Genomic DNA, 19,182 nt, shown 5'->3' on the forward strand with positions numbered 1-19,182 from the left:
AGGGTTCGGTTGACCCTCTCAACTTGACCGTTCGCGCGAGGGTGTCTCGTTGAGTTCAGCACGTGCTGAATCCCTCTGGCTTTGCAGAATTCCTCAAATGCCTTTGATGTGAAGCACGTTCCTCGGTCGGTTATTATCCTTTCCGGCAGACCGTGACTAAAGGTGAAGTCCTCACAAGACTTTATCACACTTTTTGCCGATGTGTCTCGTGAAGGGAAGAGCCTCACGTACTTTGTCAGGTTGTCGATGACGACAAGGATGTACTTGTTTCCCTTTTTGCTTCTCACAAATGGGCCCAGGTGATCTGCATGAATGGTCTCGAACGGTCGCCGCCCAGGAGGGATGGGGTGCAGGAGTCCCTTTTCCTTGCCACTTGGCACCTTGCAGATCAGGCACTCAAAACACCGTCTGATGTGCTCACGGACGTACCTGCGCATCCCTGGGAACCAGTATGTTTCGCTGATCTTTGCGATTGTGCAATCGAGCCCGAAGTGACCTTCCAAGTCGTGAAATTTAACACAAAGGCTTTTTCGCATGGAATTAGGCATAACGTATAGCAAATTTTTCTTGCCGTTTGCCTCTGTTTCGCGAAACAGTCGTCCCTCCTTCAGCACGAAGTTCTGTGCCAAGGTGCGTTCTTCTGCAGTTCGATCGCATGACTTTTTCTCTAGAATTGTAGCTATCAGACGAATTTCTTCGTCTGACCTTTGAATTATCAAAGCTTGGTCGTGCAAACTGATTGTCATCCACATGTCCAGTTTGTCGGCGATGACGTTATCCCACGGATCGCTTGGGTCTTCAACTGCAGCGCGACTCATTGCGTCAACGTGCTCCATCTTCGAACCTGGTCGATGGCGTATGTCGAAGGTATACTCTTGAAGCATGTCAAACCATCTGGCTATCTGTGGCTTGAGCGTCTTTGTGGCATTCAGGTAGACGAGAGCCTGACAGTCAGTCACAAGGGTGAACTCGATTCCAATCAAGAACGGTCTCAATCTCTCGATGGTCCACACTATTGCTAGCAGCTCCAACTTACTCGAATGGTAGAACCTCTCAGCTGGGCTGGTCTTTTTGCTGACGTAGTAGACGGGGTGTAGGACGTCATTCTCGTCCGCTTGCGGAAGAATGCCCGCCAACCCGTTAGCACAGGCGTCGGTGTGCACCTCTGTTCTCGCCTTCGGATTGTAGAGCTGCAGCACAGGATGTGATGTCAATGCGCTCTTCAGGGCCTGAAATGCGTCCTCCTGATCCTGGTCCCAGTGAAATGCCTCGCCTTTTCGAGTTAACCGACTCAGCGGTTCGCTCAGCGCTGCGTAACGCGGGACAAAGCGTCTGAAGAAGCTGGTGAGCCCGAGAAACCTCTTGACTTCATGAAGGTCTTTCGGCACTGAGAACTCATCGATTGCCCTTACTTTGTCAGTTCCCGGTCTCACGCCACCTTCACCGATGACGAAGCCAAGGTACTCGACTCGGTGATCTGCGAATCTACACTTTGAAAGTCGGAGTGTCAGTCCTGCGTCGCGGAGAGCTCGGAACACTTTCGTCAGCCTTTCTAGCATCTCTTCAAAATTTTTCGCAGGTACAAGGATGTCATCCAAGTAGCATACTGCTATAGTATTGCGGAGATTTCCCAGAGCTGTGTTCATAAGGCGCTGGAACTCTGTTGGTCCATTCGAAAGTCCAAAAATGAGTCTTTCAAACTTCCATGTTCCGTCTGGGGTCACAAAGGTGGTCTTCTCTTTCGCAGATTCCTTCAAAGGGATCTGAAGAAAGCCGTGCGCAAGGTCAAGTGTTGTGAAGAGCTTGCTTCCTGCGAGCTGCTCGACAGCGTCATCAATTAGTGGCAAGGGGTACTTGTCCTTGACTGTCTGTGCATTCAGCTTCCGATAATCGACTACAAGTCTCGGTTCGCCGTTTTTCTTGCGCACGAGAAGTACAGGGCTTGCGTAAGGTGACCGTGACTCCGTCACAATTCCTGCGTCCTTCCACTCGCTGACAATTTTCTGTATAGTTTCACGTTCTTCTTTGCTTGTTCGGTAGGGTCTAGAAGAAACCGGCATACTTCCTTCCTTCAGGACAATGTCCATTTCAATGAGGTTGGTGCAGCCTAGCTCCTCAATATTCGTTGCGAAGCACTCGCGGTGTTGGTTGAGGAGTTTGAGTAGGTCTTGTCGTTCCTTCGTCGTCACGTCGTTGCCTGTTGCAACATCCTTCTCGTGAATCGGATCCGCAGTTGCCGTTTTCACTTCCGTTGTTTCGCTTGTTGTACTGAGCTTAGCCGTGTCTATATTTACTTCTTCTACTCGACCAAGGCTCATCTTCAGAACCTTCTCGCAGTTGGAAGTGTTTGCCACAGGTACACTGAGCTGCTTGCTGGCAACATGAAACACGCTTCCAGTCATCGTACCCTTTCGCTGGTACAGGACGTCAGTCTCGCCTTCAAGGTCTACACTTGCCATGATGAAATTCACTGAACGTGGCTCGAGGGCTACGTCGTTCTTTGTAGTGATTTTTAAGGCTTGTTTTTGGGTGAAGGGTTCGAGATGTCCGAATGTATCGTCTCTCTTGTCCATGATCTTGAAGGTGTCGTCTACCTTGACATAAGCGATGTTAGGCAACTCCGTCCACGTGCGACCAATGATTACAGAGAAGTGCTGTGCTGTGTCCGGCACGACATGAAGCATGACGTTTTCGCCTTTTACGCCATCTATCTCTATTGTTGTTCTGAATCTTGAAAGGCATTTGACAGGGCTTTGGCCAAATCCATACAACTCCAGGTTGTCTTCTTCGAAGCAAGAGCAACAACCCATGGCGTCGGATGCCTTGATCGTGCAGACTGAACTTCCGGTGTCGACGAGCGCATCATAGCTCTTCTGGTTGACCACCGCAGTCTTCACGTACTTAATGTTGGGTAGCTCGCTACTCGATGACGCAGACACGTATTGTGATGGCTGTCCAGCCCCCAGCTTTGTGGTTTCATTGTTGGTGCGGTGAACAGGCATCGGACAGTCTTTAACAACGTGACCGTATTTCCGGCATCTGTAACATTTCGGTTCTGCGGCCCTTTCAGCGCTACCGTGCGCGATCTGCTTCGGCTTCGTTTCCACGCCTTCTGGTGTGGCCGACACACGCTTGCTTCCGCCCTGGCTGGGTGGCCGGTGGCTTCCATGGGAGCTGAGGTAGGCTGCCTCCCCTGCTTCGAGGCTTTTTGCCGCCTCAAGCAGCTCCAAGGATGTAGTCAAGCTTGCTGCTTTAAGCCGCAGTATCGCAGCGTGGTTTGCATTCTGCAGGCCCGCAATAATCAAATTCTTCCATTGCGAAGTGTCCTCCTTGACATCGCACTTTGTGCAGAGGTAACTCTTGTCGAAAAAATAGTCGACAACGGACTCGCGTGGACCTTGCGTACGGCGGAGCATTCTTTCGTAGAGGGCAAGCGGGTTGCTCTCGTCGTCGGGAAAGACCTTCTGCAGCTCCTCCGCCCATTTCTCCCAGGTCTCCAGCTGCTTCCCCCTTGCTCTGTGCCACTTCAAGGCAGTGCCGCTGAGCTTCGACGCTGCAACAGCGAAAACGACACCGTCCCTCCAGCCGGCCTGCCCCGCCACCATCTTGACATTCGATATCCACTCCCTTGCGCTCTCTCTCGCTCCGGTCCCCGCAATGGCGGTTCCCGAGAAGGCGGGAATGGATGCCGACAAGTCCGGCATTGCTGTAACTTGCGCGTTGCCTTGGTTTTGGGCTGCCAACAGCTGTACGTGGGCTAGTTGTTCGGTGAGCGTCGTCAGCGACTTGATTATTTCCCTGTCTTGGGACATGGCGATGCTGTAGGGGTTGCTGCTAGCTGACCGCTTCAGTTCAAGGAATCAGAGTATTGGAAGGAGGCTCACCGGTGCCGTCTTCACGCAGTCGGCGTCGTTGCGGTTGCCTTTTTCCCGTTGCTCCAGGCTTTCGGAGGCGGTAATCCGCTCCAGGCTTTCGGAGACGGTAATCCCACTTCTGATTTGTAGGCTATCTTTGTGTTGGGGCGCGAATTAACGGCAGGATGCCTTATTACTTTTTCAAACTGTTTATTAACAAGGTTACGTTTAGAGCGATTACATGGGTGCGTACGGTCCAGCGTCCATCTTGCGTCTCCTGTCTTCCTCCCCGGGGTTGCTAGCCGCCTGCTCGCCCAGGGTTGCCGGACAACTGCGCTTTTTCCGCTGCGCGCGCTCGCCGCGCATCGGAAGGTCCGCTAACAATTGTATCGCGCGTCAAACTTCCACTCGTTTGAATCATTTAAGTTATTTTATTTCCTTCTCTCCTTAATCTCGTCACGTACACGAACATCTCAGTCCAAGACAGTCAGGTAAGTACTCCTGCCCTGTCTTTAATAAGGTAGTGGCCCTGCTGATAATTCGTGTGACAGTTGTATGGCCTCGTCGAGGAGGTGCTAGCAGCTCTGAGATAATGCACACTTTATTGTCTTATAAGCTTATCATTGGTGGCGGCACCTTATCTATTCTTTGAGATAAATCCCGAAGTTTCCACTTCACGGCAGCCTTCGATGTAGGTGTTGCTTGTGCAACTTTTTCAATACACAAAATTACGAACCGGTGGTCCTGTCGATGGTGGTGGACTGTCGATGGACTGTCTAAATAAACTTTCGTTAAGAAACAGCGCCTTGATAAACGGTGCAAGTAGAGCCATCTGGTGTCATCCAGCGTCCCGACTACGTGGAGGCGGTCGTCGCCAGTGTTACCGCTTTTCCTTTCTCCTTGTATAGCCGAGTGTAACTCCCACGGTGTCGTATCTCTTAGCAAACAGAGCTTCACTTCGACCCCCCCCCCATCCCCCCCTCTAAGAAAAAGAAAAACAACCCCCGTCCCGGTTTGACCACCTCAATTTTTCTTCGCATCTTATGAATTTCAAATCTGCCTGTGTAGCAGCAGCGAACGACACCTGCCGGACACCCCGCGGTGCGCATTTGCAACAGGGGATCTCTGTGTATATACGAAACCGTGGCAGATGGGGTGCTCACTTACCGCGCAGGTTTCCAGCCCGAAACCCTGCGCGTAGGCCGCACGGAACCATATGGACGAGCCATACTCCGCTCAGGCAGCATATAGAGCGAATACATATCGAAAACAACAACCAACAAAAACGGTATATGCGCCTTGCATTCGGCGCTCAGAACTGCTGGTTTCTATGGAAGCCTCACTGGTGCTCCTGGCTTCGCTACCCCTGCTGCTACCTACGCAATGGGGTACACGCGAAGAGCTGTGTTTGCTCTGCAAGTCTGTTATCACCTGCCGGTGTCTCCGCGGTCGTTTGTCTCGCGACAGAATAGGAACAAAAAATAGTGGACAAAGAGATAAAAGCAACCCGCCGCCGATCAGCAGACGGCCAACGCGACGCCGTCCCCCGCTGGGACGGACACGGGAAGGCGAGATCTGGGTGGAAACTTACGCGCCGCGACGTCTACGGACAACCGGCAGCCGGTGGTGGTCTCTCTCTCTCTTATATACTTCTCGTTTCGACATCTTTATATATGTGTACTTGCTTCTCAGTGCGGCAAGGCGAGAGCGCGAAACGTTGACTGGCGGCGATAAGGTCGGTCGTATACAACGTCCCCATATACTGTAGGTCGTCGCATCAAACGCGGAGCTCGCTGCGGCGAGCCTTTGAAGACCTCCTTGGACGCCCCGACTCACGCGGCGCTGTGTATTCGCGCACGCGCGGTGTTGGTGGTGGTGTGGTTATATATACACAGGGGGCGCACTACTTGTCCGCGCAGTGCTTATCGCTGGGTGCGCATGGGGGCAAGGCCCGGCTTTTAACTGCTGCTGCAGCCTCGGGACGAGATTTGGACTTCCTTGGACGGTTGCTAGGAGGGAGCTTACTGCTTCCATACTCTTTTTTTTTTCTAGTCCCATCTTTCTTTTTGTTCTTGGTCTGCCTCGCGGCAAGACGGAAGCAGCTTGTTTTGTGTAAGACTCCAAGGCTGCACTGTGTCTCAAGGTGGAGCTGAAACGTGGCTTCGTTATATACCGGACTTCTTTTTTTTTTTCCTCCAGACCAGCCGACATCGTGGCATACGGAGAGCCTTCATCATTAGCCATTATGCACCTTAAACATTAATACGCCTATATGAGTGTAAAAATGGAGTAAGCTGTACTCTAGCGACTCCCTTTTATAAAAGGAATGGCGCTAGAGAACAGCTCACTCTCTTTTTCTCCTTTCTGTTTAGAGTGTACATACGCCGCCCTGCGCAGATCACTGTGTGCACGTTGCTGATCGGCGGGAGCAAAAGCGTAATCGCAAATTAAGCTGTCGATTTTCAGATCGGTCCAAAAGAGTAAGGCTTTATCCAGTGCTAAGGCTCAGTTGAAGGGATTACGTATACACGAGGAGCAACGCGTGCCAAAGCCTTTGTTACGGATTTTGGGACTATCGCACGGAGAGGCTTTTGACATGAAAGTTTTGACATTGACATTTGACATTTTGACACGAAGAGGCTTTTGACATTGCATGACGCGCCACCAGAGAAACGCAGGGGCATATAATATGTAGATTGAACCGGCCACGCACCTTAATCGGGCCCTCTAATCTGGCGGTCAGCGGGGAGACGAAATTAAGGATTCTGGTGCGACACAAGGCGGCCGCTGCAGCCTGCTCAGGACAGTTACAGGGCGCCACATTACTGACGCTGCACATGATGGGGATGATGATTCTGGGCTGCAGCATTCTTTCCCTGGTGGCGAAAAGTGGGTGAGCAAAGTTAGCCTGCACGATCGGCCGATTAACGTCTAAAACGAAGCGAAGAAGGCTTAACAAGAAAGGAGCGCCCGCCTCTAGTGGCGAGCAAAGGAGCTACGCTGTGAGCCTTAAAGAGGACTAAGAGTACCACAGGGGTTGGTCCTTTGGGGGGACTAACTACGTTGTCAGATCCGTTAGTGCCCAGAAGATTACCCATTACTCCTTTAAATACGTTAGTCAATGTCGGTTCGGACTAAACGTTCCTCACTGAGTGTAAATGGTTCGGATGCTCCCATTTTATACCCACGTTCCATCTGGAGAGCACTGCTGTGACTGCAAACACGTCAAGCGAACTTCCCAACGAGTTTGCGGAAAACGCAGCATGCATGCCGCCTTTGATTACGACGGCGTTCATGTATGTTCTACATACGTTGAGCAACCTCACATATAGCGCAACTCTTCACTGCCATCCTTCGTGTTCCATGGCAAACTCCGCGGAATGACGAAGCGGCCACGCCGCGAGGTCAACATGACTATAACCCCTCCCGGCGGCTGCACACACACACACACACACACCTGTGCGTGAGACATACGTATATATACAGTATATATACATTCGGTCGTGTGCCGGCGCGTGGCTGTACGCATTGAACATGCGCATAACAGCGCGCATTCGGCGCGCGCCGATGCGCTGCTTCCGGCCATCCATATTCGTAGCCGAGGAGCGAGTGGCGCCGCGATGACAGCGAGCACGCTCCATCTGCGCGCGTCTCGCTGGTGCCACGCAGGCACTGACTGATCTCTCTCTCTCTTCTTTCTGTTCTCTCAAAAACTCCGGGTCTATATGCACGTATACACGCATACTATGCGCGGCCGCGCGCGCTCTCTTGTTGAGCAAGAGGTGAGCGCTGCACAGGTTGAGAGGCCGGGAGATGCATGCGGGATGACTGGTTTTATTCGGATGATTGAGGCCCGCGCTGCGATGAAGGAACGAAGAAGAAAGAAGAGTAAGAGGCGGTGAGAAAAGAGGAACGAAAGAAAGAAAAAGAATCGGAAGGTCAAACGGTGGTGAAAATGGCACGCCAAGTAGGCATGTTAAGAGAGAGTTAGTGAAAGAAGTGCGAAAGCAAAACACAAAAGAGAGAACGAAGAAGCATGCGAGAGCTAGGAAAGAAGGGAGAAGAAAATAAGTAAAGAACGAGGAAAATAAGCAGGGGAGGATACGAGAGTTGGAATGAACGAACAAGAAAGGCAGAACAAGGATATGAAGAAAAAAGGAGCTCGAGAACAAGAAGAGAGGCGCGATAACGACCAAGAAAGATGGCGACGCGGCGCGTGGCAGAGGATGAGGAAGAGGAGAGAGCATTCGGGAGGTGGGCGAGAAACCAGTCGGCATCTATTCGGTTGTGTCACGGGGCTCCTCGCGAGGAGAGACAAAGCGACAGCTTAACTCTTACAAACGGCGCCCATTGGTCAGCCACGCGTATCCGGTATAAGGGACCATGCATGCGGCCCCGTGGCCAGCGGTGGGCGCCGTAGTCCGAAACGGAAAGCGCGCGCAACCGGATACGGTGCTCTTTCAGGAGGGGGAAAATGAAAAAAATAAATTGAAGAGGGAAGTAGGAGGAGGCAAGGGAAAGGTGGAGTACCGGCGCTCTCTATCTGAATAGCGGCGGGAGTACCGAAAGGCATTCATCTCTGGCTGCGGCCGCTGCGTCTTCCGTGCGCTATATGGGATATGCTGTACGGCGCTCGACGCCACTCAAATGCGCGCCGGATACGACAAAGGCCTGCACACTGAAGACCGGTCGTCTTCGCCGCAAGACTCTCTACTACAAGTTGATAACCACTGTACTCTTCTATTGTCTATGACCAGTGTGTAAACCCTTTTTTAGCTCGGGTGCATATATATCTATTGACCGGGTCTTGATGTGTCCAGCTATATGGCACCAAAAAGCGTTAAATGAAAACTCTAAAATCACACTTAAGGACATTGCAGAGAACCGCGGAAAGACAAATCACAGGTGTGATATTCAGTAGTTAAAAAAGAAAGCAGCATACATGGTCTATAGACCCAAAGCAAGTTCCCGATATTCTAACTGCAACTGAAAGGCGGAAGTGAACCTGGGAAGGACGTGTAATCCACAGAGCATGTAAACAGACTGTTTCAAATAGAACACCACAATGTGCGCCAAGAGAATCATAGCGCATTCATAATATAGAGTAGATGGCGACGGAATCGGATGGAGGGACAATTAATGTGCAAATTGAGTGTTTTCCAAAAGAAAGAAAGAAAGAAAGAAAGAAAGAAAGAAAGAAAGAAAGAAAGAAAGAAAGGAAACTCATACGAAAGGACGTTACCCGGAGAGAGCGGAGAGTTCACCGCGCGCGCATGCAGCCTGCGTTCGCTCGCTCCGATCCCCTGCCGGGCTGGGCCCTTCGAGCGCACACAGTCGGCCGGCCGTCGGGCGGCACTCCCTGTATATATAGAGCGGCGGCGGTGGCCGGGCTCGTTGCGACGACCCGTGGACGTCCCACAGTGGCCGGCGGGGTTACGCGCGCGCTCAGGGGGAGAGGTCAGAGGTCACCGCCGCGGCGTACACGCCAGTGCCAATGAGGTCGACGCGAACGGGCTGCTCACGGGACGAGTGCTGCGCGTGCGCCATGCGCAGCCACCGCAGGCTCGGTCCCGCTCCCGCCGGGCGGGTCTTTCGTAAGCCGCACTATACATATTGCGCGCGGCCGCTCCCAGATGGGCTTGCTCGGGATTTGTCTGCGCTCACGTATATCTTCTCTCCGCCAGGAGGGAACGATCACTTGAACGGAAAGCGGCGTCGAGCCTTCCTTCTCCCCGGCACGGCGCAGGTCGAACGCAGTCACGATGAGTGTCTGCGTGGCCTCTCGGGGTCCCCGACTGCGCGATGTGGTGAGGGGGCGAGGAAGTGCGCTCGTGCTCGCTATCCGCATGTGTACGCATGTACGGGCCACTCCTAGCTTGTCGGAATGCCTGCCCTTTGGTTGCCCTCCGTGGCCCCTTCTGATGCCTTTATAGGGACGTCCGAGTGAATATGAGTGGGCGCGCGTGCACTCACGGGGGAAGGGAGAAAAGGGGGGGAGGGGGGGTAGGCGCGGCTCAAATGCGTCTGCTTTCTTAAGCCTTCCGTCGACGCAGGATGAAGAGATATGCCATGTCGGACAATGTTAAATCAGCTGAGTGGACTGTGCTCTACCGGATTCCATCGCACACCATCGGTGCCATCCATTATCCTTATTGTTTATGCGCGTCTACATTATCGCTCAAGGGTCGTTTTAAAAACACTGGGCGTACAAACTTCGCCAAGAAGCTCTTGTATGCTTTCGTCCTCTCTGCTGCACTGTATACACTCTCTTGTTTGTAACGTAACGTCTTCAATCAAGTGGAGTTTATTTCTGCGATGAGACTACACCGACGAGACCAAAACTGTCAACGAAGTTAGCCGACGTAATAAAACTGGCGCGTGTTCATACATGATATTAGACCCCTCCCAGGGCCCTGGCGCCATGTTGTTAAGCAGGAACTCAAAGCAATGACTTCGATCTGTCCACTTTCGTCCGGCTCCATGTTGTTAAGCAGGAACTCAAAGCAATGACTTCGATCTGTGCACTTTCGTCCGCCTCTTGCAATCAAACGTTTCGTCCTTTATGGCCGTCGTCATGTCTGAATTTGTTGCGTCGTCATTTAGCTCCTTTCACTTTTTTCAGCGTACCCTAATGTCGATCTGGCTCAGTTTATGCCATGAAGTCGCAAACTTAACGGCTCCGCGGATTGGGCGTGCTTCTAAGTAAACACCATAACTGGACGACTAAGTATACGGTGTTAGCAGAGAAGTCATTATATTGTGGTAAAAAAAAGGCAATAAAAAATACACATCGCGATTTTTTGCATCTACAGTATTTGGCGGGGGACAGTAACAACTGCCCTACACCCACGCAATTGGGTATACGGTTATAGGTGCTCTCAACGAAAACGAAACTCTAAACGAAGAGGAGTTATATACGCAAGGTAAACTAACATTATGGGTGCCGTTACTCAACTTCTTCGAGTTTATTATTATTACAGTGCCCTTGCCCCGCCTAACAGACGTAAAAAGTAAAGCGCGAGGAAGATACGGGCAGACCATTGGGGTGGGTATTACACTAACTTTGCCGACCGCCGTGGTCAAACCCAAGCCACGCTCATTCAACTCGTTTACGCGCCTCGAACGCACGAGATGGCGCCATCGCACTCGTGGCCTCGCCGGTGTAAACGCCGCCGCACGTCGCCATAAACGCTGTTATCGCTCGCTTAATGGCATAGCGGCGACTTCGTTAGGCCATTTCCTTTATTTTTTTCTTCCTTTCTTCTCCTTTATATCTTCCTTTTCCACAACGCACGCTCCTTTCCATCTCATACTTTTCCTCCCTGGCGCGCGGTGTCGCTGCTACACGCGTCCCTCTCTTCTTTCTCGGAATGTTTATCTTGGGTATATAGCGGGCAGTCGGTTGCTAATTAATTGCCCGTGACCGGCCACAGCGATGATTAACTTCCCTCTCCCCCACTTTCCTCTCCTCGCCCCCCCCCCCCCCATTTTTTTTTTCACCCGCGATCACGTCACGTTGCACTTTACGCCTCAGCGCGTTTCGGTACGAACACGTGGGAGACTAGTCAGCGCGGTCACTTTCTTACCGCTCTCTCTGTCTCTCTCTCTCTCTCTCTCTCTCTCTCTCTCTCTCTCTCTCTATATATATATATATATATATATATATATATATATATATATATATATATATATATATATATATATATATATATATATATATATATATATATATATATATATATATATACCAAAAGTGATTTCTGGCAGCTGATTTGGTAAATATAATATAAAATCACCAAAAATTGAAGAAACAACAGGATTTAATTCACGACGTTTCGGCTGGAGGACCAGCCTTTTTCGAGTGTCAGAAATAGCTCTAAATGTGCAGTTTCCTTATCGGTCAGAAGAACGTCTTTGCGTAGCTGAGCTTCCTTGAGCCTCAAAGCGTCCAGACAAGACTTATCATGTTGGATTACAATATCCATTAGTTCTCTTGATGCTTTCTGAAGTATGTCCTGCCAATAGGCTGGTCGAAAAAGGCTGGTCCTCCAGCCGAAACGTCGTGAATTAAATCCTGTTATGTTTCTTCAATTTTTGGTGATTTTATATATATATATATATATATATATATATATATATATATATATATATATATATATATATATATATATATATATATATATATATATATATATATATATATATATATATATATATATATATATATATATATATATATATATATATATATAATATCACAATACGCAACCAAAAATTTAAAATTAACAAGAAATGGCGGAAAGGTGTCCTAACCCTCTTATTTCGTTAGTCTCTCTTTCTCTTTCCACGACCGCCGTGATTAAAGAGTATCGTGCGAGTCGCGGCTCTCTACGCGTGATTCTTGGGCGCTTCGTCGACGCAGGGGTCGTGACGTTGCGATGCATCGGCTCGCTTCCTCTCCAAAGGCTGATTAATTGCGGCGATCGCAACTGGTCTGCCTGCCGCCGCCGGTACAACTTCTTCGCACCGCGCGTATGCGCTCGCTAACGACTCTGGCGCTTTTTATACAATTCTACCTTTTTTTATTCTTCGCGCAGGCAGCCCATTCCTGCGCACGTATTTATGCAACAGCGACGAAGGTCACTGCGGCCGAGCGTGTTTTAGCTGCGCAGCCGTTACGAGCGATGCGGCTGGCTTGTGAGACGACTATATCCCGTATACGTGACTACACTGTTTCACGACAAGTTTATATGCTGCAGGTTCAGAATAACGAGGTTGTCTAACTTGGTCGATCGCATAGCTGTACACTGTAAACACGAATACACCTATATGGGAATAAAAAAGGAGCGAGCTGTCCTGTGGCGCGCAGCCTTTCATAAAATGGAGCGCGCTAGAGGCCGGCTTACTCCCTTTCAGAGCGAAAGCTCTACACACTAAACAAATTCTCACCCTTAAAGGGGCAGATCAGCTGTCCCCAGAAGAACACCCTTTTGGGTGCTAAAAAGGGTGCAGAAATCAGCACCCTTCAGGAAGGGCGCACAGCATGAAAGTTCAGAGGGCGCGCATCAATCCAAGGCTTTTGCTTCATGGGTGGATCAATGTGGAGCACCCTTCCAACATACATTCGTAGAGGTGTTATGGAAAAATAGTACCCTTTAATCAGGGTGCAACCATTACATCCTCTAAAGTATCATTAAGTGCACCCTTCCTTAAGGGTGCTCTGCACCCTTGTTTAGCACCGAACAATTGGAAAAGGGTGTTCATCTGGGGACAGCTGATTTACACCCTAAAGGGTGAGACTGCAGAAGCCGTCTCATGGGTGTAATCGAATGTAATCTATCAGGTTCCGCTGAGCTGTGGTAAGGTGTACGTCGGGCAAACTGGCCGCTGCACCAACATTAGATTATTAGAGCATGCCATTTCCTTAGCTGATTCTCGAGGGCAGCATCTGCCTAAGCATTGCGAGACCTGCAAGCATGACGACAAAGATTACATTCCTCTTTTCGGCAGGACTAAGATTATCGGACGCGCGAGGGATAAGAAAGAACGTGAAGTTACCGAAGCCTTGGAAATCGTGACATTAGCGCCTGACAAATGTGTTAGCGAGGCCTCCATACACCTGTACCGCAAGAAGTTGGAGTTTCTTGGATTGACGAGATGGTTATGGCTTTTGTGTTTGTGGTTGGTGCGCATGCGCTTTGTTGTCGAAGGAAGGAGGCGTTGGTGCAATAAACCAGTTGTTAGTCTGCGCTTGTTTCGTGTGGTTCTTCTCTCTTGTCCCGTTCTTTTTTGCGCAGTTATTCATTGTTTCCATAATCATCGGTGAGCCCTGACCGTCAATAAATAAAATAATACTGTCCCGACTGGGTTTCGAACCCGCGGCGGCGCGAAAAGGTAAGCTTCGCAGGATACTGCTTGAGAGCACAACTGCCCTAAGCTGCACGAGACACAATTTCGCTCTCAGCGCAACACGAACGGGACACAAGACGAAGGACAAGCACAAACAGGCGCTGACTATCAACTGGTTTTTTTTATTGAAGAACGAAAAGCGTATAAATACAAAAAGTGAACAACTTATCAATCAACAAAAGTTATCTGGAAGGCACGTGTGAGGTCAGATAGCTCAATTCCCTCTCGGATAACGTTATGGAAGGGCTGCTGATACATTTTGCGCCGTTGTGGTAAATATAAAAAGCTTCCATTACCTCGCGTGTTAATTTATTGTTATGTCGGAACAGGATGCGTGTGTTCTTGTAATCCGACATAACAATAAATTAACACGCGAGGTAATGGAAGCTTTTTATATTTACCACAACGGCGCAAAATGTATCAGCAGCAATTCCATAACGTTATCCGAATTGAGCTATGTAACCTCCCACGTGCCTTTCAGATAACTTTTGTTGATTGATAAGTTGTTCACTGTTTGTATTTATACGCTTTTCGTTCTTCAATAAAAAACCAGTTGAGAGTCAGCGCCTGTTTGTGCTAGTCCTTCGTTTTGTGTCCCGTTCGTGTTGCGCTGAGAGCGAAAATGAACACTTACCAACTCACCCAAATTTCCGCCTTGTGCACGAGACACACTCTCGCACTGTCCATTGCACGTTGTCGTCTTCATCAACAAATGTTACCATCGAACTGATATCGTCGCCAGACGTGCCGACATACCGAGCAAAGCAAAGCCATGACCTAATTAGGCTAAACAAATGCTTTCACACGTCTACTCGTTTTAACTGCTGTAAAACCCGACCACTTTATTTTTATCTGTTTATAGTGTAGGGTTCAGTCAATATTCGCAACTAAACCGTAATTTTGTGTAAATGGACCGCGGAATAAATCGAAAACAGAAAGCGCTCTCGTAAAAAGCATTTACGCAGGCAAGTAAGTACCAGGCAGAGCAAAACAAAATACGTCATTGCGTGCTTCACGTCACGTGCTGCACGAATGAATTGTACACAGGTTCAATGTGATGAAAATTAATCACGTCTGCATTCAGACGCAGTTCCGGGAGAAAGTTTTTTAGCGCCGTACAGGATTTCAAGTAACGTGAAAAGCCGCCCTTTCTCGGTATTCTTGTGAGATTTGTGGTTATTAATATGTACCTAATGCGCAGTGCAATACTGTGAGCTGCTGAAACAAAAGAGCTGAATTCATGCGCGCACCAATAATTTCGCCTCCGGTTTATTTCGGGAATGTCGCTTAATGCTCGGATGCCCGTACCAGACAGACACGGTGTAAAACAAGCTGGACAATAAATAACTCTTGTGTTGGGCAGTTGTGTCCGTATACTTCCCACCTCGACGGTTCTTTTTTTTTAACATAATCCAGCGAAACAATCAGAGAAAATAATTGTTTAGAAGAGATCTGCTACGGTTGAGCAGTTATTTTATCAGTTTCTTTGCACAGCGAAAACTCAAGTATTGGCGATTCCCTTTATGCAACAAGTCTGAACGATAACGTCTACATAGACGAATGTGTCACCGCGACTATGTCACCACTGCTTCTCTTCTAGCGTTCCCGCTCAATAATTATACAATTATGTTGAATTATGACGGTTCTAGCTGCGATGTTGAATAGTATAAAATTTGATAACTCAACACCAGTTCCTGTCCTACCGTGAGTACATTTTGTAAAGGTTAACAGCCGTTAAGGAGTTAGCTGCTGGACGCCTTACATGTTGATTCAAAGCTCAACACACAACAAGAACTAGAAGGAGTTTTTGTGCTAATTTGAATGGATCAATGATCTACTGCCATTTTCTGAGTCATACATGACCCACCGGTCAAGTTTCCTATGAGAACAGATCATGTGCCCGTCCTGTGTAATGAGACGTACCAGTGACGCAATTCCATTCGGACGACCACCACGCAATGTCTCGGGGGGGCGTCCTGGTATTATTAATTAGTACTGCAAAAAAAAAAATCTTAAGACGTAAGTACATTTTTACCACATATAATTATCAAGGTTACGTGAGGACTGTGTTTCGTCCCTTTCGAGCAGGTGTAATGTGGCTTGAAAAACCCTGGCCCCTCTCACTGCATGACTTTGCACTGCTTTCCTGGGCAGTTCATACATATAGGTTCGATCCCGGCCGCGGCGGTCGAATTTCGATGGAGGCGAAATTCTAGAGGCCCGTGTACTGTGCGATGCCAGTGCACGTTAAAGAACCCCAGGTGGTCGAAATTTCCGGAGCCCTTCACTACGGCGTCCCTCATAGTTTGAGTCGCTTTGGGACGTTAAACCCTCATAAACCAAAGTTCATACATATATACATGTTTCATTACGCGCGAAACCCCCAGTGACGATCGAAGTGAGCAGGCAAAAAATGCATGTTGCGCATTTCGGACATTTCATGCGGAGCCATATTGTCGACCCCTGCACATGTATAGCGCGGCAAGCGCTGAGCGCACATGCGCATCTACCTGTCGTGTTTTCAAACCGAGCGTATAAACCCATACGATGACTCTTCACCGGCATAACAGTGGCCTTGTACATCGTGACCTAGTTTCGCGCATCACTGCGTCCGGTCCCGCGGATTGAGTTTTCAATCTTTCCAGTGTGACCAACGCACGCGTACACAGACGTCCTGCGTATAGTGTCATTCACTACCGGCAAGGGAGCGCGACTTCTCTTATTGTGTTGCTTTGTCTGCTCGACACACCTAATTATAAGCTGCGCGCTATCAGCGCGACCACCGAGCGCTGCCATTTCTGTAACTGTCAGCCTGTCACACACGCACGCGCTGTGTCACCGTTTTGTGAGATCAACGTTGTTTTCGTTTAAAAGCTTGGTCCCGCTTCTGCTGCTGCTGCAGCGTTAATGAAGCAGGTCGCATCGAGAAAGTAAAACAGGTAAGGCAGATTTGAGAAGCCCGGCGAATAACAGTGGTGAAACAGACAGCTGGAACACGGTTTGAATGGTGGGCAGAAAAGAGGTCAGCGTGGGGGAATGTTGGGCAATATCGCGCATACTGTGTGCTTTGGTTCCGGGTACGCAGTCCGCATGGCCCTGCATGCTGTTGTTGAATCCTTGTTTGTGTGGACCTCTGATGATGAGAATTTTAAAACTGGCATGTCCGCGGCCGCTGTCTAAATTATGAGAGGAAAATATCTAAAGGAGATGAGAGCAGGAAGTGCCGAACTTTTGTGGAATTTCAGAGCTTAGTGACTGCAGATGTTCTCAGCAGACTTGCAGAGCCCAGATGATGGGCTCTTACTTTTTTTTTAGTTTTCAGAACGTTGGGGTCCCGTATGTGAGTGCGTAAGCACTCGCCTCCGCTGTGGCAGGTCTCGGGTTCGATCCCCGTGCCCATCCGAGGTGGCGAAGATTAATCCATGGAAACAGCTATAGGGTGGCCTCCGGCCTAGCGCTCGGCTCTCCAGGGGTGAACTGCCTGGGAAGGTAGCCTGCGCCTCTAAATTCCCATCAAACATGTGGGCAACTTCAAAGCGGGGGCATCCTTATCTCAAAGCGACCAACCACGCTGGTCGAGTATAGTCCCGTCAAAGAAGCGCCGCATAGATCTTGTGCGTGGCAAAGGGGTTCTCTATCAATGGGGAATCTCGAAGTATAGCTCGAAAGTCTGTGGACACGTGTATGATGTGTATATTTGGTCCCAATTCCTTCTCAGAAGGATACAAAGCAGTATCAGCGCAATCCACTTGCTGCTTCCGCGAAAATGCACCACCACCACAGTTTGTATCTGGCATAACTTCACAGTAATGGCTGCTCTGAGAGAATCGGAGATTTATCATCCATGCATCCAGGATATGTTGAAGAATGCATCCGGAAGGCCACTTTACTGTTTAAGAACGTCCTTCAACATTTTTTTCTCTTTTTTTTTTTGCACGAGCAACACAGCTTCCGTCCCGATACCCACCGGCGGCACAACGGGTATACAAGCTTATCCCTGACCCGATGCTCGGCTTCTCTGTAGTGAAATTCTTGGAAACTGGGCCTTTGGTGCCACCTTATGTAAAGAAAAATACCTTGTGCCACGCCCCTCTTTGACCAAAGCTGCCTATGCGCCGTTAAACCTCATGATCATCATCATCATAAACATGGCTTCCATGAATAACCTCAGTGAGATTGAGGTGACGGCCTCGCATTCAGCATTCCAATACAATTATATACGAAGAAACAGATGCACCGAGTGAATGAATAGAGTCCAGCAAGCAGTGATAAGGGTCCCTCTGTGCACGCAATATAAGACGTTGGGCATTCAAACGCGTGACAAGGCAATGCTATCTAAAGACGAACGTAGGCCGTCATACTAAATACATGTGCGTGCAAGCGACGCCATGGCCGTCGTCCTAAGCATGTGCACGGAAGTCGGCGGTATAGTATACACACGGATGCGGTGGCGCACAGCAAAACACGTGAGGAGTTGGAAGGTGGGAAAGAAGCGTCGGTGCTCACCCATGTCCAGCGAGGCTCGGAATCCATGGGCCGGCTGTGCGGGCGCGTCGAAGGGAGGCATAGGCTACCGTCGTCCGGCTGCCGCGGCCGCTGCAGCTCCGGCGGCGCCTGCCTCAGCTCACGCCTCCCCGTCGGGGCCGCCGCGCCACTGCAGCTGCCGCCGTTCACTTCCTCGCCGCTGCTCCCTGCACAAGACGCGGCAGCTGGGGACATACTGTGCAGGCGCAGCACCTGAGAGGCTTCTGTTAGCGGATTGGACACAATGTAGTCTCGGTACCAGAGACTAAGTAGCGCAGATTGGTTACTGCCCTTACAAAAAGTTCTTTAGACAGTCTCTAGACTGTCCATAGACCTATGTCTGTAAATTCTATAGACTCTCCATAGACGAAGCCTGAAGAGCAGTCTATAGGCAATACAAGTCCTATAGACTGTCCGTAGACTTATGTCTATTAAGCCTATAGACTCTCCATAGAGGAAGCCTGGAGAGTCTATAGGCAATACAAATGCTATAGACAGTCTATAGAGAATCTATAGATTGATGACCATACACTTTTAGTAGACTTTTACCTGTACAGTCTACAGACTAAGAATAGACAAAAATAAATATCTATAGGAAGGCAATAGAGTCTGTAAAAAATCTATAGACAGTCTATAGACCATTTTTACAAGGGTGCAGATACTATATCGCTGGCTGAGTACCGCAAAACTGCGCATTCGGTGTCGAAGACTAACTACTGCAAATTGGGTGCTGCAGATGTGGTACCACGGACTTGGTACCGCAGATTCGGCCTGCAAGCTGGTATCGCAGACTTAGTATCACAGATTGGTACTGCAGATGCGGTAACACAGACTCAGCACCGCTAAGTATAAAATCTATAGCTCTAGTTTCGGTACCGCAGACTCGGCACCCACG

At 49.4% G+C, this 19,182-nt stretch overlaps 1 protein-coding gene across 1 annotated transcript in view; it reads right to left on the bottom strand.

Annotated features, from left to right (window-relative positions):
- The window catches only part of LOC144098960 (uncharacterized), a 162,303-nt gene that overhangs the window by 111,581 nt on the left and 31,540 nt on the right, over positions 1-19,182 (bottom strand). Inside the window, exon 2 of the mRNA XM_077631949.1 lies at positions 18,270-18,454. Coding sequence (XP_077488075.1) covers positions 18,270-18,330 — 61 coding nt within the window. The 5' untranslated portion in view covers positions 18,331-18,454. The remainder of the gene's footprint in view (positions 1-18,269; positions 18,455-19,182) is intronic.

Source organism: Amblyomma americanum, chromosome 7, assembly GCF_052857255.1.
Source record: "Amblyomma americanum isolate KBUSLIRL-KWMA chromosome 7, ASM5285725v1, whole genome shotgun sequence".
Lineage (NCBI taxonomy): Eukaryota > Metazoa > Arthropoda > Arachnida > Ixodida > Ixodidae > Amblyomma > Amblyomma americanum.